We start from the raw sequence: 24,205 nt of genomic DNA, 5'->3' as shown, positions 1-24,205 counted from the left end.
CCTGGCACTGGGCTCCACTGAAAACAGCCTGGTTTTGTCCTCTTTGCCCCCTCTTCAGGTATTTTTATACATTGATAAGCTCCCCCTGAGCCTTCTCTAGACTCAACAGTCCCAGGTCTGTCTCTCTCTTCTCTCATTAGCCCTGTAATCATATTCCTGACCCTTTGCTGGACTCTGCAGGATGCAGAGTCTTATGTATGGAGGAGCTCAGACCTGGACACAGCACTCCAGGCGAGGCCTCACCAGCGCTGGTGAAAGGGGCAGGACCACCTCCCTCTACCTGCTGGCAGCACTCCTGCTAATGCAGCCCAGAATAACCAGTGGCCTTCTTTGCTGCAAGGGCACATTGATGGCTGATGCTGATCTTCGTGACCAGCAGGTTCTTTGCAAAGCTGCTTTCCAGCTGGTTGTTCTGGGATTGCACCTGATCTGCTTGGTGCCTGGGGCTGTTCCTCTCTGGGTGTGAGACTTTGCACTTGCCCTTGTTAAACTTAATGAGATGCCTGTCAGCCCATTTCTCCAGCCTGTTGAGGTCTCTCTGGCACAGCTGTCTGATGTATCTGTCACTCCTTCCTGTTTTGTGTCATCTGCAGACTTGTTAAGTAAGGGTCCATTGTGCCCCAGATCTTTAATGAGGATACTGAACAGAATGGGATCTGGTGTTGACCCCTGATGTACACTGCTAGATACTGACCTCCAGCTAGATTTCATGGCCTCAATCACCACCTTCTGGGCCTGGCCATCTAGCCAGTTTTCAGTCCACATCACAGTCTGGTCAGCCAGTCCATCCTTTATCAGCTTCTCTGTGGGGATTGTATACTGTCAACAGACAGTACCCATTTGCTCTCCCATCCCAGTGAAGACAGTCATTTCATTGTAGAAGGCTCCTGGGGTGCTCAGGCGCAACTTTTCTCTTTTTGAATCCATACTTGCCCTTCCTGTGCACCTTCAGATTTGTTCCATCACCTTCCCAGGGGTTCAGAGTTTATCAGAGCTTTGACATTTAATGAATGAACAATTAACTTTGTCATCTTACTGTGGGTAGTGGACAAACTGAGCAAGTACATCCAAAAGCAGAATTACTACAGAAGTGAAAGTTTTGGAATTAAATGACATACATCTCCTTTTGATAGAGTCTGGGATGTAATTGAGGCTTGGGTAAAGAAAATCCCCTCTTTTATTTGGAAAACTCTTGTGTCAAGGTGTTAAACTGAGTAGAAACATGGGAATGAAATGCTGTTGTAGTGTTTGTTACATGTTTGGCTAATGTGTCTTTAGAGCACAATGGGTGCCGCTAAGGAAAGGCATGTAATAGTTCCTGTGTTAGTGCACAGGGTCTGCTCTACTTTGAGCAGGGTTACAGTTGCATGTTTCCTCTGATGTAGGAGTTTGTATGTAATGTACATGTATGTACACATCTTTATTTTAAAAAAGATGCAGAAAATACTATATCTTAAAAAAGGGTGAGATTATCTTCTACATGCTCACCCTTCCATGTATATATTTATAAACTTATTTATGTCTTACCCTTCTCTAAGAGGGGAAAACCCACTATACTAGTCTTTCCCAGTCTTTGTGCTTCTTCTAAAGAAAGAAACCAAGTCTTTGTTACCTTTGCATCAGATGAAGCTATGCTAGGAAGGTTGTCATGCCCTTCTATTATCATTTATGTTGCTGTGTGTGTACTTAAGTCACATGCTAGTTGTACAGCCGTGATGCAGTACACTGCTTACACATTCTTTCCAAGCATCCGTACTCTGCCCACATCACACACACCTTTGGAGTCATAGCCATTAGTTCTCACGTCCTTTAAGGTTAGCTGAAACTTAAAATGTCTTGCTGTGCTAATAAAACCTCTGCAGCACTTGGACCATGTTTAAAAAGTTATTTTTAATTGTGTAGAAAATGAGAACTGTTTCTTGTATCCTCTTCTGACAGATACAGCACATGTCACTTGGATTCTGTGTTCATATTGCTCATACAGCCAGCCTTGGGTGAATATGATGGAAGGACAGGCAGCAATCTAGGATGACAGGAATTCAGGAAGACAGTGAAAACTAAAGGGTTGGGTTTCTGACAGGCATCTTCTGAATCTTGCTGAAGTAATGTAAGATGTTACTGCCTCTGAAAGAGATGGTAACCAACTCCTGCCAACTGTTGCTCTGCTCTAAGTAGATGCTACCATTTCCGTAGCAGGATAGCAGAACACTAGTCATAGAATCACAGAACAGCCCAGGTTGGAAGGGACCTCAAAAGATCATCTGGTTCAACCTTTCCTGGGAAGGGGGGCCTAGATGAGACTATCTTGTGCCCTGTCCAACTGTATCTTGAAAACCTTCAGCAATGGGGGCTGTACCATGTGCCTTGGTGAGATTGTTCCAGTGATTGATTGTTCTCAAACAAGCTCTAGCTGCACAGTGACTTTATAGAATGTACCTGCACCTTCAGTGGTGACTAAAGTGCTCTACTGGAGTGGGAGAGAGAGCAAGAGTTCCCTTGTGCTGGCTCTGGTGGTGGCAGGAGACTGGGTCAGACAGCTGTGGGCAGTGTTGTCTGAAACTGCTGACACACAGGTGCTGGGAGGGCTGGTGTCAGTGCCCTCAGAACTCTTCTCCTAAAGTTTTTTCATTTTAGGCAACGAAACCACAGCCTGTGAGTTAAAGTAGTTTTTTAAAAAAAACTTATACTGTTCTGTGGTTTAATTTTATGTGCAGTTTCATTGTATTTGTTTTTAATAGCAATATAGGATATAAAGAAACAGACTCAGCATTGAACATTACCTTGGTTTTGCAATAAAGAGGGTGTATTATACTTGTTTCCAGATAGGTACTTTTTTTCCTTAAAGATCATAAAATCATAGAATAGTTTGGGTTGGGAGGGACCTTCAAATGTCCTCTAGTCCAAACCCCCTGCAATGAGCAGGGATATCTGTGACTGAATTGTCCAATTTGACATTGAGTGGTTCCAGGGATAGGGCATCTACTGTTTCTATGGGTGATCTGTGCCAGTGTTTAACCCCCCTTATCATAAAAAATTTCCTTTCATCTAGTCTGATATTAAGTTACAAAGGTTTCTATTATTTTTACAACTGTTGCAGAAATTGCTTTAATGAAAGAATAACAGGTTGCCAAGAACTTGTATTCACTCATTTTACCAGTACACTTAAAATTGTAGAAGGTTTTGTCGGGAATTTTGAGCATCTTTGTTTAACTGAGTTGCTGAAAGTATAGTATTTTGTTTCTGCAGAATAAAACTGATTTATACCTTTGCTTGGGATTGTTTTGCAATCCGATATTTCTATGTGGCAGCCATTGTCCTTGCCCCTGTAGTGTAGTGTCTGAGTTTCTGGCTGCTTTTTATTACACAGTCAGTTGCTTATTACAGATTCTCTTTATATAAAGATTAAAGTCTTGCATTTGGGGTTTTTTTTAAAGGTAATAGGGGTAACTGAGTGGTATATAGTAGTAATCCTCTGTTTGGAAAAATACAGGAAATTATCTGAGTATCTTGTTTGAGTGTGTGTGTGCATATGTGTGTATGCACATAAAATTTACCAGTATAGACTTGTTTTAGGAAGATCTTGGAATAACTGTGTCAAATAAGACCCAATTTACTTTTGTGTTTTAAAGTCAACAGGTTGTTTCAGTAGTACAGTTAATAGCAGGTCATTAGTTTTGCAAGAACTGTGCCAACTGTAATGTTGGGAGAATAAAACATATTTTAGAATCACTGTTGATTTTTTGCTTTTAGGCACTTGAATATTTTATATTTGCTGACATAGTGACAGCTTTAAATTCTCTTTCTTTTGTGTAGGTGTGTGTATATATGCATATATATATATACATATCTATTATGGCAAACATTAAGGATGCTTTATTTCTCATTTGTCTTTCTGACTTTTTTTTAATCTGTGATGCAATAGTACAGTTGTTTTCAAGCAAAACCCATTAACCAACAGCATAGTGGGTGCTGTAGGTGGAATAGTGACATTTTCAATAGTTTGCTTAGTGAGTTGTATTTAAACTTACCAAAAAATAAAACTTCTCTATTGTAAATCACTTTATATGGACAGGATTGTTGTTGTTGAAAGAAACTGGCAAAACTAATAGTCTCTTGATAAGATGTCACTTTAGCAAAAGCTGATTTATTACTACCTCAAGGCATCCACTTGCATGGCTTTATCATCAGTTCTATTACTTTATCTAATAAATTATGGAAGGATGATGTTGAAATCTTTGTGATTTCCCAGCACTTGTTTCTGTGGATTAACATAAGTGATTTTTCAGTATAGGAAAGCAGAACATAAGCATGTATTTAAAACTGAACATATGTTGGAATGCTTTTCCCTTTTTAGGTCTTGATTATTTGCTTATTACCACTTTTTTCTTTTTTTTTTCTTTTTCTCTTTTTTTTTTTTTCCTTTGAATGTTGTTAACCTACTGAATTATCACACGAACTGACATCTTCCTTTCCAAATGGGTGCTGTTCAAAACAAGGTGCGGAGAAGAAAAAAAAAAAAGGCTAGCTGAGACCACCACAAGCTGAGGACTCCTAACATGCTTGCTTTAGAGTTCTCTCTTGTCCATATGGTAGGATGGAAAATGTGTTTAATGTCTGGTAATTAAGGAAGTCAAATGGAAAAAAAATAAATCTAAAGGTACTTGTTACTTACTTAGTGTTGCTAAACAAAGCATCAAAGCTGTCATTCATCATTTTAAGATTAATTGCAAGTTGATGCAGTAATAATTTTGTTTCTACACAAAGCTTTAAATCACTGGCAAAATTAGAACAGGGCTGAATTTGGACAACAGATTTATGTTAGTACCTTATTAAAATTAGTTTTAATTAATCATAAGAATTTAATGTATGTTGAGTCTATTATCTACTTTTTTTTCTATCTAAAAAAATGCTATCATATAATTCATGCCATAAATTCTAGTTTAATCAGGAATAACCTTTGGATTCTTTAAGAAAATTTGCGTTTCTGCTGTGCTGCTGATGCTCAGTAACTTTGGAGAAGAAAACATTTGGAAAGATGCCAGTTCTACAGAGAAATTATTTTTATTGTGTAGCAAGGAAAGTGGGAAACAAAACATGTCACAAGGCAATTGGAGAAGTTTCATTATAAAAAAAAAAAAGCTCAACACAAAGTAACCCTGGAGCACTGACCCTCTACTACCGTGTTTGGTTTGTACTTGTCAAACTGGTATAAACTGTTCATGTTGTTTGAGAACAGACTTGTCTGTAATGATCATGGAATCAACAAATCGACATAAAAATTGGAGTCGGGAAAAGAAAATAGTTTTACCCAATTTCTTCTCTCCCCACTTAACATTTTTGCCATGTTTTTACTGTACCACATGGAGTGTTCCAGTTGCAAGGATGTAATCAATAGCTCTTTGGAGTAGTAATGTGAAAACAAATACTTGGAAGTCTTAGTCCCTTTTGTTCTTTAAGGACCACTACACCAGGAGAGACTAAACTTCTGGCTTCTGAAGTCTATGATGTCCTTCAGTCTTCCAACATGTCAGACATGGACAGTGTGAATGAGATGAATTATCGTCGGCGGAAAGCACAGTTTTTCCTCGGCAGCACAAATAAGCGTGCCAAGACGGTGGTTTTGCATATAGATGGCCTTGATGATTCGGTAAGGAAACCTTCAGAGTTTGTGTAAATAAAGCATGCTGTACTGAGGTGTATTTTGACCACAGAAACCCAGTCAAGCTACTTGTGTGGCATCATCAATTGTCAGCCATTTCTGTGAATTGTATTTTGAATCATGAAATATGTATAAAATCTTGCATAAATTGAGCTTACTTAGAATACCTAAAGATGATGTTTTAAGGCAGTTTTCTTGATGGTTTTTTAATTACTCTAAAAACACTATTCTGTTTCTACCTCTCCTAATTTTCTTTCCTTTTTCAAGAAAGAATAGAATGAACAATGTGCCTTCAGCATTTTTCACTTAAGGATATCTTGTGATCGTATAAGTGTGTTTATCTAAAAAAAGTTTCCTTTTAGTTATGAGAGATTTAAGACACTAGGGATTTTTTTTATTATTCTTAATTTAGAAGTGCTGTATGTTCTTTGAGTTGGTTTTCCTGCATCTTTTCATTGTCTGTGAGATCTTTTCTACTGTAGTGACCAGAATGGCATTTGAATTAATGAGGTCTCACTGAGTCTTTATGTAATGTCAGAATACTTCTACAGATTTATCTACCATACTCCTGTAGATAACACCCCAGGGCCATGTTTGCCTTTTTACGGCTGCCAAACAGCATGTAGGCTGTTTAAGCATGTTATCCACAAGTGCCCTCCGGACTCTGTATCTTTCAGTTTTGTACCCATTTTAAATGATCAAACCTGATCCTTTGCTTTGTTGCTTTACATTCTGCCAAGTAAGCATGTCCACAGGCCCAGTTTACCAACAGCATACCCACTGTTGTGTTTTCATAAGACCATAGTTAATTCCTTTAGAAATAACATGCTGCTCTAGCTCACTTTATACAAATATTTTTTACAGTTTTGTCCTTCCAGCACTTGCTCTATCTAGAAAGGCAGTGCTTTGTCAACACCACTGGCTTTTCTACTCTGTGAAATTTTTAAAATTCAGTCCAATAGGTTGTTGTTTTTAAGCTTGTAGTTGGTGTGTTTGTTCACAGGTATCTCCAAGCAAGAAATTTCATCCACTTCTACTTCGTGAGTTTAGATATTTTGCCTGTAGTCCAATTCTATCTTAAAAGTGTGCCTTTGTTTTCTTCAACAAGTGGAACTTAGCAATATTTGTGGAGTTTTCTCTCTGCAATGCTGAGGTAAAGGTATTGTGAAAAAGCATAGAGTATTTAGATATTCATCTCTAGAGAGCAAAACTGCAGGTAGATAACAGCAGCATGTTTTCCTAGCTCATTGTTACAGGAGAATCTGGCTGTGCAGAGACTGAGATAGCTGATGTACGTAGCTCTGTATTTCATCAGATGATTAAAGAAATGTTAGTGATACTGGAGGTGCTCACCAGAAGTTAAACATGCCTGTAATGCTGTTTTAAATGTTGTGATAAATTGGGACTGGGAGGGTGATAAAGCTTGTGAGCAACAAAAGCCATTTAGTTTCATTTAATAGTTTATTCCTGACTTAAGTAGCAGAGAATATTAGATTGCATATATGAGTTTGAAAAGGTGTGGAGTGTAAGCACAGATCTTTAGACACGATGTTCTCAGTGATTTACATTTGTAAATGGAAGCTGTTAGGAATGGTTGCAGATCCTACAAATGCTTGTGGATTTCAAAACCTCAAATAGTAGATACTGATTGTTTTAGGAAGAGAGGGGAAAGGTTGGTTGTTGTTTAATGTGGTGTTGGGTGTTTTAATTTTAAGATCTAATTACCAAATTTGGTGATAAAGGTAAAAAACAAGGCAATAATGCAGGAGTTTGTGGCATGCCTCTCAGTCAGTTTTCTAGTCTGTACATTTTAGTAGTATTTTTGAGGGGCATGGTAATCAGGGTTTGGTGTGCAAGGAAATAACCTAAATCTTGCCTATGCCCATGCTTCAGGAGTACCATGCAGAAAGACGTTTAGTTGTGTATTGCTGGGGTTTGTGGCTACCTGCCAGTCAAATGTCTTTTGCAAAGTATGTCTGTGCAGCAAAGCTGGTGGCTGCTGAGCTGCCAGCTTTTTAAGGAGTTTATGTGGACCTTAATAAGCTTCGTCTTCTAAGAAATGATTTACCAGTTATCTGATCACTGAAAGCCTCATTTCGAATTAAACTGAGGTGTCTGTGATTCACCTGGGATCTTAAGAGTAAAAAGCTGAATTCTGTCACAGACTTACTATACACCCATGTATAAATTTATTTCTTTAGGCTAAGAAGCTATGAATGTGTTGCTTCATGTGTCCAGAATTAGGTTTCAACTTTCACTTGTGTAAGGCAGCCTATCATCTTTGCATCAATTATATATACTTTGTATAGTAAAGGTAGCCTATCTGACAAAGCTATTTTTTGTAAAATGCAAAAATGTTAACAATTTCAATACATAAACTTACACAAATGAATTGTTTCAATATATATGCTAAACTGCTAAAAAAAACCCCCTAACTGCTTCAGTTGGTTCTTCCACAGATTAAACAAATTTATTTTGCTTGTTGTGCATACAGTGAATACTCACCAGTGATTATTTGGTAACTGTCGCGGGTTCGGTTTGTAACCGGGCGGAAACACCAATTTAGTGTAGTGGTTTGGTCCAAAATACTCATTACTGTTTATCTGCTGTGAGATAAGAATTAGGAGAAATGCAAAACAGGCACTAAACTTGAAAGAATATAAAGAAGTTTATTAACAGACCTAAAAGAAGGAAAAAAAATCATACCACCTTCAGAACTCTCCTCCTCCCCCCACCTTCCTCCCTTCTCCCACTGACAATGTTCAAAGACAACCCTTAAGATGTTCAGTCTGTTTACCACTTCCATAATAACCTTGTTCAGTCCATTTAGAAAGAGAAGTCTCTTCTTGCTCATGCTATGAAAACATTATCACAACGAGACAGCCGCCCACTTCCAAATATCGTTCAGTCCATTTAGGAAGAGGAGTCTCTCTGCCTGCGTGTGAGTCCTTTCCCCCGACTTGCAGCTTTTCCCGCAACTGCTTTCGAGGGTCCACTCTTGAAGTTTTTTGGGGTATAATTTTAAGGTTGAGCCGTTCAGAAACAAAAACAGAGGCCCTTCTCCTTCCCTGGGAGCAAAGGGTCTTCCTCATCTTCATCGTTAGGACTATCTCTGGGAGCATCTCTAGGGACTGAGGTTTTCTCCTTTCCCATTTGGAGCAAAAGTCCTCATCTGGTTCATCTCTACGGACTGAGGTTTTCTCCTTTCCCGTTTGGAGCAAAAGTCCTCATCTGGTTTATCTCTCCCTGTCCAAACTTCTCATGAAATTACAGCTGCGTCAGCATCTGCCTATCTCAGCGCAGGTGCTTTTGCTCACGAGTTGAACACTCCACCCCCCATATCTTCATGAAATTACAACAGGATACTCTGATATATCATAGCTTCACAACAGACTTTCAGCTTTAAGCATCTCCTCTCTCTCTTCCCTCAGGTTTTCAGCTCTTCACAGCAGTAAAAGGGTTAATCTCACCTCGGCCTTGCAGCTTTGCAGCTGGAATGTTGAATTTTTCTTATCGAAGTGGAGAGGGGGGAGAGCCGAGCCGCTCCGGCTGCCCACGGCAAGGCAGTGGGGGGGGGTTCCACGGCTGGAACAGGTCCATGGCTCCAGGATGGCCGTGGCCCGGCCCGGCCTGGCCCAAGCAGGGCCTGGCCGGGCCCACTGGGCCCTGCTCGGGCCCTGCAGCCACCTGTCCCAGCGCCGGAAACGAGAGAGAGCTTGGAGGGGGAGTTTGCCTATTCTTAAATGTGGATCACAGAGGTGATCACAACTTTAAGTGGCTTAGAGAATTGTCCATATTCAAACTGGCCAGCTGATAGGTTCTATCAGTTCCCAGAGGAAACTGTAAGCACCCCTTAGCAAGGACGTCCCTTCCGGGACTATGCTTGCTAACCTATGACAGTAACTAATGTAAATATGCTTTGAAATAACTAATTACTTAAAACTTTACAGGAAAAAAAGTTAAGTATATCATTGTTTTAAACCTATGTGAAGGCTGTCAGTTTATTTCTGATACAGTCCATCTCTTTTTATCCCCTTCTGAGCTAGCAGAAGTATACTTTAATTCTTTTTGTTACAATCATCTTGTGCAAATGTTAAAAGGAAAAAATAGAACATTCTAAGGTAATGTAGCAGATACAGCTACTACGGGTCAATGTAATGTTACAGCACAGTAGATGATGTCACTTGCTTTATACATAACGTTCTGTGGGTTATCAACCAAATATTTTCCTTTTAAAATAAGAATTAAGTGTATGCTGTGCCATGATGTCTGTGAGCTGCCACAGATGAAGCAGCTGAAAGATACAACAGCTGCTTTGATGCATTCAGTCAGTATGGAGCCAAGGTGTCTGATAAATAGCAACTTAAACACTACCTACTCATCAATGAGCACTTCAGTCAATCAGAACTTAACCAGAGGGAACTGTTTAGCTGATCGCACGGAGAAAAACATTCTTTGCTTTTCAGCACTTTTCTCTAATTATTTACAGTTGATTCCATCCTTCTTTGACTTCTTAAGTGTAAGCAATTTTTTTTTTTTTGTGGCAAGAGAATCTAATATTTGTGCTCTAAAATGTAAGTCTTAGTTTTTCTGTTACTCAACCACACTTTTGTAACCATGTGCTTGGAGACATCCAGGAACACCTTAATAATTAATTGTGAGCATTTTCACATGATATGTTTTTTAGTTGTGGGACTTCTGTTTGTTTTTCAGTCTCGAAGGAATCTTTGTGAAGAAGCCTTGTTGAAAATTAAAGGTGTTATTAGTTTTACCTTTCAAATGGCTGTTCAAAGGTGCGTGGTCCGAATTCGCTCAGATTTAAAAGCAGAGGTAAGTGCTTGGTAACCCTCCAGATCCTCACGTTATTGCATTCTGTTGCACTGAGCTCTTGCTTTTTTTTTGTGTACTTGCAGGCACTGGCAACGGCAATAGCATCAACCAAAGTTATGAAGGCACAGCAAGTTGTGAAAAGTGAAAGTGGTGAGGAGGTAAGATCTGTATGTTCCTAAATACCAATTGTTACAGCTCAGCTGTATCTTTAGTATCAGCACCTCTCTGCCCATAACATCTGATGGTAGGCAAAATTTTTTAAGCATGAGTGCTACACATCCAGTACAGGGGGAATCAAGGGTATCCTATGTCAGGATATGAATCCACAGAACAGTTATGCAGAAATTATTGTTCAGAAGAAGGACAAAAGTGCTGTAATTGATTAGCTCCGTAGTGATATGAAAAAGGTCATAATGAACGTGGTGGGTTTTCTTGGTTGGAGTTGCTGATGTGCTTTTGTTTCACAGCTACACTAAAAGGTAGTCTGTATTTATTTGATACTTTCTCTTCCCTGTTAAGCAAAAGCTTTTCTTGTGTATCTTCTAAGCATAGTAGGGTCCATTTATGTTCTTGCTCTATAGGGCAATGGGGAGGAGTCTCACAATGTGCATGCCTGTCACCCTGAACATGTATCTATTATAACTTTGATTCATTCTTTTAAGTTACAAGATTTGACATAATTTTAATCTGTTGTGTTTTACCAGATGCTAGTTCCATTCCAAGATACTCCAGTGGAAGTAGAGCAGAACACAGATCTACCTGAGTATTTGCCAGAAGATGAGAGCCCTACTAAGGAACAGGACAAAGCAGTGTCTCGTGTTGGGTCACACCCAGAAGGTGCAGCAAGCTGGCTCAGCACAGCAGCAAACTTTCTATCAAGATCTTTCTACTGGTGACTTGTATTTGGTGTTAAAAGACTGTGTGAATGAACCAACAAGGGGGCCAGTTTTCCATTGGTGTGGTGAACTGCCAGGTGCAATTTGCAATAAATCATCACGAAAATTTTAGATTAAGCAAATGTATGCTGCATTTTACATTTTATTGGACATTTGGCCTGATAGGGCAGGGGTCAAAGGACAGAGGCCTCCAATCAAATTGTTCTTTCATTAGTTTTTCATGTAGATTTTATTGCTTCACTTTTTAAAAATGGGTCCACTGTTATATACCAAATGTGTATGCTATACATATAGAGCTTTAAGTTAAGTTTGACTTCACGTGAAACACATGCTAGGGAGAATCCATTCAACTCAAGTCTCAGGGCCTCTGTGAAAGAAAATTCTTAATAGCTCCAGTTGTACATTAAATGGAATGCCCTTTTCATTTCTACATCCCTTTGGACTAACATTATTTTGTTCAAATTCTAGATTTTGACTCCAGAGAAAAATACAGTCTGCCTCTTTTTTTGCCTTTGTTTTTACCAGCTGTGTTCACAGCATGAACACGAGGATCCCCTTTTGCTGTTAAACTAGAATCACTACAGACTTGAAATGTGTAACCTTTTTATGTATATTGATTTTTTTTCCCAGCCTGCCCTTAACTATTGGAGTGCTTAAGATAAGAAAAAAGGGACTGAATAAACACAAATATGTATACATACGTTGTACAGTAAATAAACTAGAACATATTTGTAATGATGGGTGTGACTGACATATATATATATATATATATATATATATATATATATATATATATCAGTGTGTGTATATATATATATATACACACACACAAATGTGTAACTAATAAATACCACTGACTGCTGTTCAGGCTAGCTGGGAAGACTAGCAGAAGAAGCTGTGGTCTAATGTAGTGATGACCCATTGCAGCTCTGCCCGCAGAAAATAGAGGAATGTAGACTATATTTGATTAAGAAATGGTGTTTACTGTTAGGAAGTATTTAATGGTAACTAAAACTTTAAACTTGAAGTATAAAGCAGGACAGAATGCCTCTTTTGCCACAGTGCCACACTTACAAATTTTGACTTTAACTCTTTGTTTTCCCCTAACAATTCTTATCTGCAATTACTGTTTCCTCCTAATGTCTTTCATGAGACTCCCATGAAAGTACATCAGCTTGGCTTAAAAACATATGCAGACAATTGGCTTTGCCCTGTAACTTACAGACAGTATAAGTTTAAAGATGTCTTAGTAATTCCTGTGAGCAGAAGTGATAATAAGAGCAAAACTTCTGTAGATAGAGAATAACATATATCTGAGCTCACTGTGTGTGAGAGGATTCAATGCACAGTGCTTGAAAACTGCAGTGCCCCTGTTTTGTTGCACCAGAGAAATACAGCTGAGAACTTTGAAACATGTTATAAATGTCATTATACAGTGCTTTTTTGTGGTAATGTATTTGCTATAATATGAATCATATTTACCACTTGGAGACTCAGAAAAGAAAATTAATGCATCAAAGTTATTCTCCTGTGCCTATGCACAAGGAATAAATAAAAAACCCCACAGGCTGTCATAATACTACAGAAATGCTGAGGATACGATAATGTAAAATAATAATGCAGGTCAGAGTTCACCCACCCAGGTTGTCATTCTAGGGAAAAAAAAAAGAAACAGAATCCTGTTGGCAGACTAGATATCTCATGTTTTTTAATATATCTAGTTTATTTTTGATTCAGGTTTACACGCACAGATTGAAAATACAGGCTTTTCAGGGCATGTATTGCTTTAAGTATGTAATACTACGCATATTGCTGTCTAGAATGTTACAGTACCAAATGTGTTTGAAAAGTCCTCTGTTCTATAGCCATGAATGCAGAGTTTTGTTTTTCTGCATTAACATCTGTTTGCATTTGCATTACTGCACATCTATTTGCTAAAAGACTACACCTTTTGGATATTAATGGTTCAATACCAGTAGGTATTACAGTTTGTTTGTGCATTCAGTCTGTAGGTGTGCTTTTATGACAGTATTGCAGCTCTTGTAGAACAGTTTAAGGCATCTGTAAAAGTTTTTGAAATACACTGTAAAATAATAAAGGATAATATAACTAAACAAAACATGACTGGCGCCTACTGTCTAAAGAAAACCTGGTACCTTCTTAAAAGTTCTGACATTCTTTTAAGCTATTTGTGGTTTTAGAAGTGTATTTATTCATCTTTAATTTAACAGAGAGGAATGCAGATGTCCAATCATAGTGAGTCCTTTGCTGTATATCTCAGCAGGGCTTTTGTATTTGTGTAGAACATGCTTACATTTCAAACAAAGTTTTTGTAAAAAGTGGGTAAGCAGAAGATATTTGAGGATATTATCTCAAATTCATTCTTAGGGGGCTTTTTTGGACATTAGCTTTTTTTTTTTTAATAACTGATGCTATATAGGTCATATTTCATTAGGGAAATTAAGAAGAATCAACACTTCTGGAGAAATTTGAGAAAAACTAGGGGTGGGGGGTAACTCATAGCACACTCATTAATTTTATGCTTGTGCTTTTTCAGAGGTCAGATGAAGAGTAAGAAAACCTATTTGCTCCGAGCTAAGGACATGGCCAAAAAAAAAAAATTACTACAAAATTAGAGCCTTCTAAAAAGGAGCTGAACTGGGAGACCCAGCACTGGTATTGCATTGCAAAGTTGCAAAACTCAGTTGCCTAGGAAGTCACGGCTTACATCATGGTGGAAGCTCCTGAATTGTCCTAGGGTTATGGCTGTGTACAGCATAATGGAGTAATCACTACCATGTTTCCTCATAATAACAGTAAATGCTGATGGGATAGGTAGAGGCAAAATTGAGGCTCATAGCTGTGCCTCTGTGAGCAGCTGTCAAAGCACTGTAAGCATTCTGCAGTACAGTGAAACACATTATACTCTGGCTTTCCCACTCCACATCACCTATGGCTTATCCTGTACAAAAATAGCTGATGTGGCTGAGTTTTGCCACAGGCTGTGTAAACTGGTGAGGGGAGTACTGTGTGGGGCTAATTTGGAAGAAAACACTGAGTACCTAGGCAGATGCAAACTGGCAGGTGTGAAGTACTCCTGTAACTGCCTGCAACGTAAAATAAAATGTGGGTGCGCCTTTTTGCCTGTGACAACGTTCTAGCTGTCAACTACCAGAGTTTAAAAACACACCTAATAAAAATTAGCAGCAGCATTCCTTGCTGTATTCCTTTAGCAGAAGGCTATAGTCTTTCCTGTTTCTTTGTCTGTACCTAATTATTCTGAGTTCCTAAAATGTTAAAAACCCTGTCGGTTAAAATTAAGGGTCGAAAATGGATAGAGATGAGAATAACCTCTCAACCCATCTCTGATGCTGATTGTAATACTTTGGGAAAAGTTGAAAGCACATGATCTGGCAAAAGGGAGTGAGTGGAGGGGTTACTGGAGACTTCTTCAGTGAGATACAGCATCTGATTAGGCCCAGGGGTGACTGCCTGTTGAGATTTCTGCTCAAAAGCCTAGTATAAAGCTGTTAGAAAAAGAAATTGTCCTATTTGTAGTTTACACAGTGCAGGCAATGGTCTTTGTTTAGCCTGCGTTGCGGATTTTGAATAGGGTTGAAAAAAGCTGATTTAAATTTGCAGCACTTTGCATATGTATATGCACACGGAGAGCAAGGTCTATCTCTGTAAGCTGATGCATGTGCCACATCAGAATTACATTATTTTAAAGTTTCTTCATGTTACTGTTCATTTATGTGCATGTTGCACTACGCTTGTTAGTGACTACAAGAGTTAGAGCTTCCTTCATGGAATAAATTAAGATCCCTTAAAGCAGTTAAAGTCTCAAGATACAAACACATCTCAGAGGAGATGCACACTGTTAACAGATTTTTGTGCCAGTTGTCATGGTAGAAGTTGTTTATTATGTTAGGATCTGAAGGCTGCTATCTGGATCAAGTTCCCAGCAGCTCTCTCTCTCGTGGCTACCAAGCTACAGAACTTGGTGGCTGAATAATTCTGCAGTGTTTAATACTTGCCCAGTGGCTACAGTTCAGGTTGATTAGTCAGCGCTGCTTGTGCTAGTCTGACCACTGTTTCCAAGGAGCTGAGTAAAATCACAAGCAGAACCAAACTTCTTATGTCAAAAGCACTTCTGTGCCAGCAGTGCATGGCAATATGTCTGACTGGCATAACAAAGGTCTTTTAACTAGCAGATACAAAAATCTGAATACCACAAACCTGCCATATGACAGGATTGTGCTTTCATTTCCCTATCAGAGCACCGAGTTAAGTTTAAATACTGAAAGTAAGGGGGTACTGTTTGAGGTAATATTTTGCTGTTTCAGACCTCTTCTCTTTGAGGTCCTTCAGGGACATGGCATGCTAACCCACCAGTGCAGGGAACTGCTGTATCAGCTTCTCCATGGGAACTGCCCCTCCGGATGTTTGCTGGTGAAAGGGGAGGGCGAAATCCCACATCAGCCCATGGCGAGCTAGCAGGGAGCAGCTGGCACACTGTTCACACCTAAGATCCCACAGACACGTGAACATACTTTAACACAAGGTCTAAAAAAAGGGTTTTTCTACTGGCCTCATTTTACAGACTGCATAACTGGGTCTGTTTACCTAAATTGCTCAGGAATCCTGGGAAATGCAAAATTTTGTGAGCTGTCTCTGATTCTTAGTTCATGCTTCACTTCATAAATAAACTGAAACACCTTCCATTTTAAGAGGGACCTTTGCACTGTCAACTTCTCTGGGCTGGAGTAGGAAAGTCAAACCTGTCACAAGCAACTTTCCTTATTGAGCTATACATTGGCTGCATCACGATGTTAAAAGGCATGGTCAAAAGCCAATTTGCACCTCAAAATAGTCCTTACTGATTTGTTGAAGTTCTAGGTAGCAAAAACCTTTTGGTAAGAAATACCCTTTTGAATTGTTTAGAAAAAAAATTGGCTATCTTTGCATATGCTACATTTCAAAAGCTTTGCACAACATGATCTATTTCAGCAGTGCTGCCTGCATAAGGTGCCCAAGGCATCTGCTGCTGTCACCGGAGTTAAACACCACCCTGACCATGGTATTTGTGTTCTTTCCAGCAGTTAATGTTATTAGTGGGTTTCGGTCTTTAACATTGCTCTAAGGAGGTGTGGTCTCCTTTCTAGACTCCCTGTATACACAATATTATATATCTTATAAATAGTATGTTTCTTTTTAATTACTTGTCAAGAGCATGTTTTGGTTAAACTCCCTTCCTGCCCCTGTGTGTAGCACAGGTGGAAAGTGATGGCACACCAACTTTTGTGTCCCTTTTGTGGTGTGATCTTTTGGCCATGCTTCCCTCACTGGGCAAGTATCTGTGGTGCATTGTTTTGTATTTAACTTTAAAGGGTAGGTAGATGATCCAGCACAGGCAATCCTGGTTTTGGGAAGGCTGGGAGGGAGTGGAAGGAAGCTGGAAGGCAATTCACAGAGGAGGAGGCTTTCCATCTGCAAAAGGCTGCTCCTCTTGGCCAGAGGAACAGCTGTAATTTAGCATTACATGAGACTGCCTAAAGCTGAGGATTTAATTTGTGTTACTGCAAGATTAATGTTTTTTTCTGAATAAAAACTTATACTGCCGCATAGATTTTTGATTGTAAATCCCTATATTATTCCTATGGAAGTCCCACCCTTAATATTGACAATGCCATTCAGGTTCACAATCTGGGTATAAAACTAGAAGCTTATACATTGTCCTTGGGTTTCATGGCTTTACCTCCTTTGCTACAAATATGTGCTGTAATGTTTTAGCAAATAACCATTATTGTTTATACACTGTAATTCAGTGGGATGTAGTAAATGGCATATTTTAAGGAGTCTATTTCTTTGCATATAAAATACCTGTAAAGCTTACTGAAGGTGAAGAGTGGCTACTACTTAGCTCTCAAATGTTGGCTACATTACTGAAACAATGAAGATATATCACCCACTATAATAGGGAAATAGCAACCATTTAACATAGGTGACCATTAACTCTGTCATTTAGGTTGCTGAAGCAATCTTATTGTTACAGTCAATGTAGCTGGTTTTGTTTCTCCATATGTGTAGATGTTCTGGTGTATAAAATGCATTGCTGTTTGTAACAGTAAATTACACGTGCTCGAAGGATACTCCTGCTGTGTAAATGAAGTTTTATCTGAACCTTTCAACAGACTAAGCAAATATAAAATAAATAATGACTGGTCTTTGAAACCTTTTTTCACTGTAATAGCTTCAACAATGAAAATTCTCTGTGCCATTCTGCAAAATTTTATTCTAAGAAAAAAAGTAAATCATTTTTTTGTGTATAAGCTTTTGCTGTGAAAACAGCTTCTTGAAACATAATTTCATGGTGCGTATTATCAAATAGGGGTTTGTTACCCTCTTCAAAGCTAGGAACCTGTAAATGAAAGCTGGCTAGTTCTTCACCTGGGATGTCTCAGAAGTCATGCCCTCTTGAATATTATGTTTGTAGTTCATATTTGTGTGACAGGCTAAAGAGGTTAAGAATGTCATATTGTGCTGTTTTCCTTTTTCTTCAGCCTTGCACACACACCACCCCCAGTGTAATTAACCTGATGCAGGTAAAGCTAAATAGTCTGTTGCAATTAGGTAAATCAAGGGTCCATTACTTATGAAAAGGAAATGGTAGTTACTTGAGTAAAGCACCAAAAGTAGCTTTCGAATTTTAAAAAATTGTAATGTGTCTGAATTTTAAAAAATGCTTTTTTGAGACACTGTTCATAATATAAAAGGAAATACATAGGGAAGCATGATGCAGACCTTTTTGTAGAATGGATGGACATCTGCTTAACTACAGTGACAGCTACACCTGACTATTATTTGTGAAGATGCTGAGTGTGTAAAAGTTTCCTGCATTATTTAAATTAATTGAGTAGGAAGAAGAGAAGGAAAAAACCTAATGCCACAAAATGAAGAGAAAGCTTAAAGCCCAGCCCAGCCCTCCCTGGTTCTTTTCTGTCCCTTGTCCCAGCACCATCACCACCAGACTGCAGCAGGGTCTGTAAACCGAGATGTAGGGAGGAGCAGACCCTTTGCTCATGTGAGACTGGCACTAAGTGGAAAAAGTTGTCATTCTCATTAGCTCTGTGGTACTTCAATATTCCAGTAATTGTAGCTCATAAAGTCCAAAATTCTGAAAATGAGCCTCTGTCTTTAGAAACCCCTCTGACCAGCCAAAACATTAGCACTCTAGCACCAGTGCTTCTTCTGCAAGGTCAATGTTATGCTATTTTGGCTAAACAACAGTACAGTTGTCTGTGTGTGTGGCTTGTTGGGCAGTCAGCCACCACAGGGGAAGAGAGACAGGGTGGTCTTTATATAAATTCTCCTTTTGGAGAGCTGTAAGGATACTTAAGTCTAGCCTTCACCTGTGTGCTGTGTGCCCACTTCAAAAGAGATGTGTATTTAAATGCCATTCCTTCCTTCAGGATAGGAACACCCAAACCCAAAATGCCTCACTGAATCCTGAGCCAGCTCTCAGCTGCTGAGTGATGGGTTTAGGATCATCTAAATGGATGATAACAGGTACCCAGCAAACTTCCAATATCTGGTCCCAGTGACTACAGCCCATCTCAAGTACCCACCTACTCCTAGATTGAAACGGCAGCTGGCATCGGCTACTCAACCAATCCAATTTACTTTCAATCACACCATTACTACAACCTCCCTCCTCCATCTGTGTAAACATATGTCTTTGTTAAACACCACCATTTGTCCAGGATAAAAATTGTCAATGCTGACAAAAATGCCCCCACATAATGCTGTTGTGATTGCAATGTTGTCCTTAAGCTGATTTTAAAGAAGTCTGTGAACTGATCAACATCTTCCCTTGCTATTTGTGGGAAACTTTCTTTGATAGGAATAAATAATGTAAAAATGTTTTTATTTCATCCATGGGAAATGTGGTCTCACTTTTCTAAGACACAGCTCTTATAAGCCACTTGTTAATCACCAGTAGCAGTTTGCAGTGCCACCCCAAAGCAATAGCTGTTCCATGAATAGACTTTTCTAATAATAGTGTCTTGGCAGGAACATATTTCCTTCATACTTTTCTGAGGCTGGACCCTGGCAGGCAAAAGTTACAAATCTGAAGAAAGTTACTGGTGATTGCTCCTTGCACCAGCTTTTAAGAAATGACCAGTACTGGCCTCCATAAAGGAGTTTTCCCTTTTTCCTATAGTAGAGTGCAGTACAACTAGGACTGTCCTACAGTGTTAACTGAATTGCAGCATAACCAAGAGCCTCCACTCTCTAAACCCGAGAATTATGAAATAATATCAAGTGGATGAAGGTATCTAGTTACATGAAGAAAGTTCCTGTATCAGACATCGAAAGGCAAAACTAAGAACCAAATCTACCCCCTGCCAAGGGGAGAGCTGTTCAGCAAACTGGACAGCCACCAAAATTGTGCAGTGCTTCCTGCTGGGCCATCCTGCAAAATGCTGGTTTGATCAACATGAAACAGGGAAATTGATTTGGGTTCTGCGACCTGAGCTTCTTGCTCTTCAGGACCTTGACTCCAAACACTTAAAATTAACAGTTCCCTTCATAGAAAAAAATAAATCCAAGGATGTTTGGACTTCCAGTCTTGGGGCAGCATCTATCAGCACAGAGTGGGAGATCCTTAAGCAAGTAAGTATTTTTCTTTTGTACAAACCTGCTTCTTTTAGTGCACACTTTGTTCCTTGCTTTTGCTCTTATTACAATACTCCTGTTGTCATCATTGTAGTCTTTCATCCATTCATTCCTTATAATACTAAATATGGAAACGTAGATCCCACAAGAAACTGGATTTAAATTCCCTGAGGATTCAAAGCAAATAATTGTGTTTCTTGCTTGTTTTCACCTGCTGTTTGGGAATGCTAGAGTGCAGTTCCAAGTTTTTTCCCATCATCTCTGCAGCTGTGAGGATTAGGGATGCTTTTTTTTTTAATGAAAATTGTGACTTTGTAGAACTCTTTTCCTTACAAATTAGGGTTTTGCATCAGAAAAACAAAACAAACTAAAACGTTAAAACAGTTTTCCACCCTTCTTACTTTGCTAATTCCTCACTGGCCTCAGCTTCATTCCACTGTTTCATGCAACCTTTTCCTGTTTCCCTGGCTTGGTGGTTTTGAAGCATTCTGTCTCCTGGATTGTGTTTTGCTTTATTTTCTTTTGCCTGCTTTGCTTGCCATAACTCTGCATCTCACTTTTCAACCAGGCAAAGCAGGATAACAGCACAGAGAGTTTCTGCTCCTTTTGGATTTGGTAAAGTGAAGTATTTGAACCAAGTCAGAGAGACTTGACTGAGCAGCACTAGGATGTAAGGGCCAAGATACAAGGGGGCTGTTAGTAAATCTCACCCCACACATATTATGAAACCACAGAAATTGTCTCTGAGATGTGAAGATTATGAAGAGAAGTTGTATCACCTCCCCTCCTAGATGATTCTTGTATAAATGAAAATGTGGGATACCAGGAAACTCCTTTATTCTCAGTTTGAAATATTGGTCTGTCCTCCTGCCAGGATCCTGGGTGGCTGCTAGTGCAACCCACTAGTGCTGGCAGGACAGACTCCTGCACTTCTACTACCACCAGTTTGGGTATTCTTGGTAGTTGCTGGTCTGGCCTTATTCCCCAAGCTGCTACTTAGTGATTGATGACTGTGTAAATGTTATGGAGCTTCTGAAGAGGGACTTTTAAAGGGCAGTTCTGATGCAAAAGGAAAACTCTCCCCACCTCCTCCTCTGCCAGCCTCTGGACCCACAGTGCTGGCTTGGCTGATGCTCCATCTCCATCTCATTGACCATGCTAAACCTCCTGTGTGAAGGGGCAGTGGGAAGGAGGGACTGACTGACTCCCCATCTAAACAGATGCTTGCAGCAACACCTAAGGCTAATTCAGCCTCTGGAGTCCTAAAGTCATAAAAGGGCTGCATGGCCATGCTGGTCTCCCGCTGCGTGGGTAGAGACTCTAGGAAGAAACTCCACTTGCATTGTATCTCAGGTGTTTGCATCCCTTTTGGCTGCTGCCTGTGCCCATTCCCGTTATGGTTTGCCTGGACCTGTGTCAAACACCAGAGTTGTATCCCGGGCCTCAGAAATGCCAGTGAGAGTTGTTTCCCTTGGCTGGCTGTTGGTACTGCCAGCTCTGAGAAGATGTTCTGTAGTCCTGTTGAAACCCCTTCTGCACATTAAGCAAGAAGGAAAGCTAAGAAGTCACAGAATCACAGGTTGGAACAGACCTCTGAGATCACTGAGTCCAACCTGTGACTGAACACCACCTTGACAACTAGACCATGGCAAAGTGCCACATCCAGTCTTTCCTTAAACACCTCCAGGGATGGTGACTCCGCCACTTCCCTGGGCAGCCCATTGCAATGTCTAATCACCCTTTCTGTGAAGAAATTCTTCCTGATGTCTGGCCAGAAGGTCCCCTAGTGCAGCTTAAGACTGTGACCTCTCATGCTCTCTCTAGCTGCCTGCGAGAAGAGGCCGAACCCCACCTTGCCACAGCCTCCTCTCAGGGAGTTGTAGAGAGTGATAACGTCACCCCTGAACCTCCTTTCTCCAGGCTAAACACCCCCAGCTCCCTCAGCCGCTCCTCATCATCTGTGCTCCAGACCCTTCACCGGCTCCGCTTCCCTTCTCTGGACCCGCCCCAGCTCCCCAGTGTCCTTCCCGAGCCGCGGGTTCCCGTCACTCGGGCACCTGTTGCGGCGCTGCGGCGGCGCCGGGCGGTGTCGGGCGGTGTCGGGCGCGGCGGGTGCGCGGCGGGGCGGCAGCACTAGATGGCAGCATGGACGTGCCGATGGCCGGGAGGCGGCCGGGAGCCACGGAGGGAGCGAGGGAGGGAGGGAACGAGCGAGAGAGAGAGAGAGAGGGGAGCCCGCCGGGGGATGCTGGCACCGCAGCCCCCGGCGCCTTCCCGGCTGGGGTGCGAGGCTGTAGATGCCTCCCCATCTTTGACTCTTTTTGGTTTTTTGTTTCTTTTAAAATGCATTCTTACACTTTTCTGCCAAACTTTGCGTGGTTTTCATAGATGGAGCATTACGTTTTCTTTGTTCTCATATGGATCTCACGCTTACATTTCTTCAATTTTTTATCTTGTTGGGGTGGGGTTTTTTTGTTGGTTTGTTGTTGTTGTTTTTTGTTTGTTTGTTTGTTTTTAGAAAAACTCCTGGAAGTGAGTTTTTGTCTCTAACTAAAGACCACTGTTTATTTTTTGCAATTAATTTATTCATAACTGCATATAAAGCGCTGAAGACAATCTTAATGACCCATGAAATGGAATGGATAGTGGGTTTTGTATATCTGTATGTAAAAATCTGCAGATTTATGCTCTGTGTGCCACCTGCTTGAGTGACAGAAGTCCTGAACTGATCTACCTGACAGCAGTGCAAACACAGGATAACTTAATCTTAGTTTTATCCTGAATGTAACAGAAATCAGAATTCAGCCCAGGTTCTTTGCAAATAAGTGTCCCCTTCTAGGTCATGCTTTGGTTCCAGAGCAAGGGGCATTTCTTTTGTTTCAATCTCCAGACTCATGTTTGAGCCAGGCCCCAGGTATTGCCCAGGAGTTTGTAGGTTTAGTTTGTGTGAACAGTCACAGAGGCTGGTGGTCGGCTCTCAGACCTGCCCAGCACATGGCTAAGGCTGCTGTAACAGGTTTTCACCCAGTGCCCCATCACTGTCCTTGGTTCTGTCTTTAAAATACAGGAATGTGAGCAGTGCCTCTCTTCTGCATCTATTCTGGTGTTTCTCATGGTGATACCTGAGGAAAGAACATCCATCTAAATGAAGAATTGGTGAGAAGCACAAAAAAGTGTTTCCTGGAAGTGGCTAAGGTTTTGACTCTTTATTTTTCTTTTGGACTATGCTGTGCCTCATTCATCATTGGAAGCAGGGATGGCAGCCTGGCTCCTCCCTTCCTAGGGAGAGCTGATTCCCCTGCCGGGATGGTGCTGGCACCACGAGTGCCTGCTGGCTGCTGTGGCTGTGGGGTTGGTCCGTGGGTATGTGGAAGGTTGAGCGGGGCAAAGGAGAGGTCTGTGCTGGTATATGTAAAGTTAGGCACAGGTTAATGCAGCCAAGATTTGAACTCCAAATTTCTTCTTTAGAAAGTGATGCCCTTCCACACTGTTTGGCTTAGCTTCTAAAAAACAGAGGAATTAACCGTGGAATTAGAGAAAACCAGTGCCACTGTTATTGAGACAATCAATACAGAAGTGGCACAAAAAGGTATTTTAATTTAGAACCTAGAAGATCTTTTTCACAATGCCCTGTATGCACTTTATTCCAAAGGACAGCAAGCAGAAACATTTTTTCCTGTTGTAGGCCCTATTTAAAATGGGTTAGTGGAAGATCAGTTGCCTTGGTGGATACGGATGCATGTATGTGTAGGAGAGAGAAATGCTGTGCGTATTAGTTCAAAGGGCTCTTCTTGTTAGCTGAGTGCTTGTGACCAGACAACAGTCTGTTTATAGACGTCCTCTATAAACTGCCACACACAGTGCATATTCATTACCATACCCTATGTTTTATATAAAAGTTAAATTTCATAAAATTTCTGCAGGTGTAAAGGCTCTGATATTCTAGCAGTGTGTAATACACAGGACACATGACCACGGTTATTTCCCTCATGGGACCTTTCCAATAGAAGTCAGCTTGGTCTGTGGTCACAGCTACTGACCAAGAAGACCTGCCCACAGAAATTTCAGGAACAGGTTTGTGTTATGGTCCTAGCTTACCTTGTATCAGGCCCTGGTTCTAAGTGCAACTGAAGATGTTTGT

At 40.4% G+C, this 24,205-nt stretch overlaps 1 protein-coding gene across 2 annotated transcripts in view; it reads left to right on the top strand.

The window, feature by feature from the left end:
- The window catches only part of ARMC1 (armadillo repeat containing 1), a 35,883-nt gene extending 22,374 nt beyond the window's left edge, over positions 1-13,509 (top strand). For both annotated transcript variants that reach the window (XM_042035964.1, XM_042035963.1), the window contains exons 4-7: positions 5,458-5,647; positions 10,373-10,489; positions 10,573-10,647; positions 11,194-13,509. In XM_042035964.1, the coding sequence (XP_041891898.1) occupies positions 5,458-5,647; positions 10,373-10,489; positions 10,573-10,647; positions 11,194-11,385 (574 nt within the window). In that variant the 3' untranslated portion in view covers positions 11,386-13,509. The remainder of the gene's footprint in view (positions 1-5,457; positions 5,648-10,372; positions 10,490-10,572; positions 10,648-11,193) is intronic.
- The last annotated feature ends 10,696 nt before the right edge of the window (positions 13,510-24,205 follow it).

The sequence above is a fragment of the Corvus kubaryi genome, unplaced genomic scaffold (assembly GCF_017639235.1).
Source record: "Corvus kubaryi isolate FWS band 111438036 unplaced genomic scaffold, C.kubaryi_AGA036_p1.0 37385, whole genome shotgun sequence".
In the NCBI taxonomy this organism is placed as follows: Eukaryota; Metazoa; Chordata; class Aves; order Passeriformes; family Corvidae; genus Corvus; species Corvus kubaryi.
Note: the sequence above shows the minus strand (reverse complement) of the source record. Positions and strands in the feature narration are given on the sequence as shown.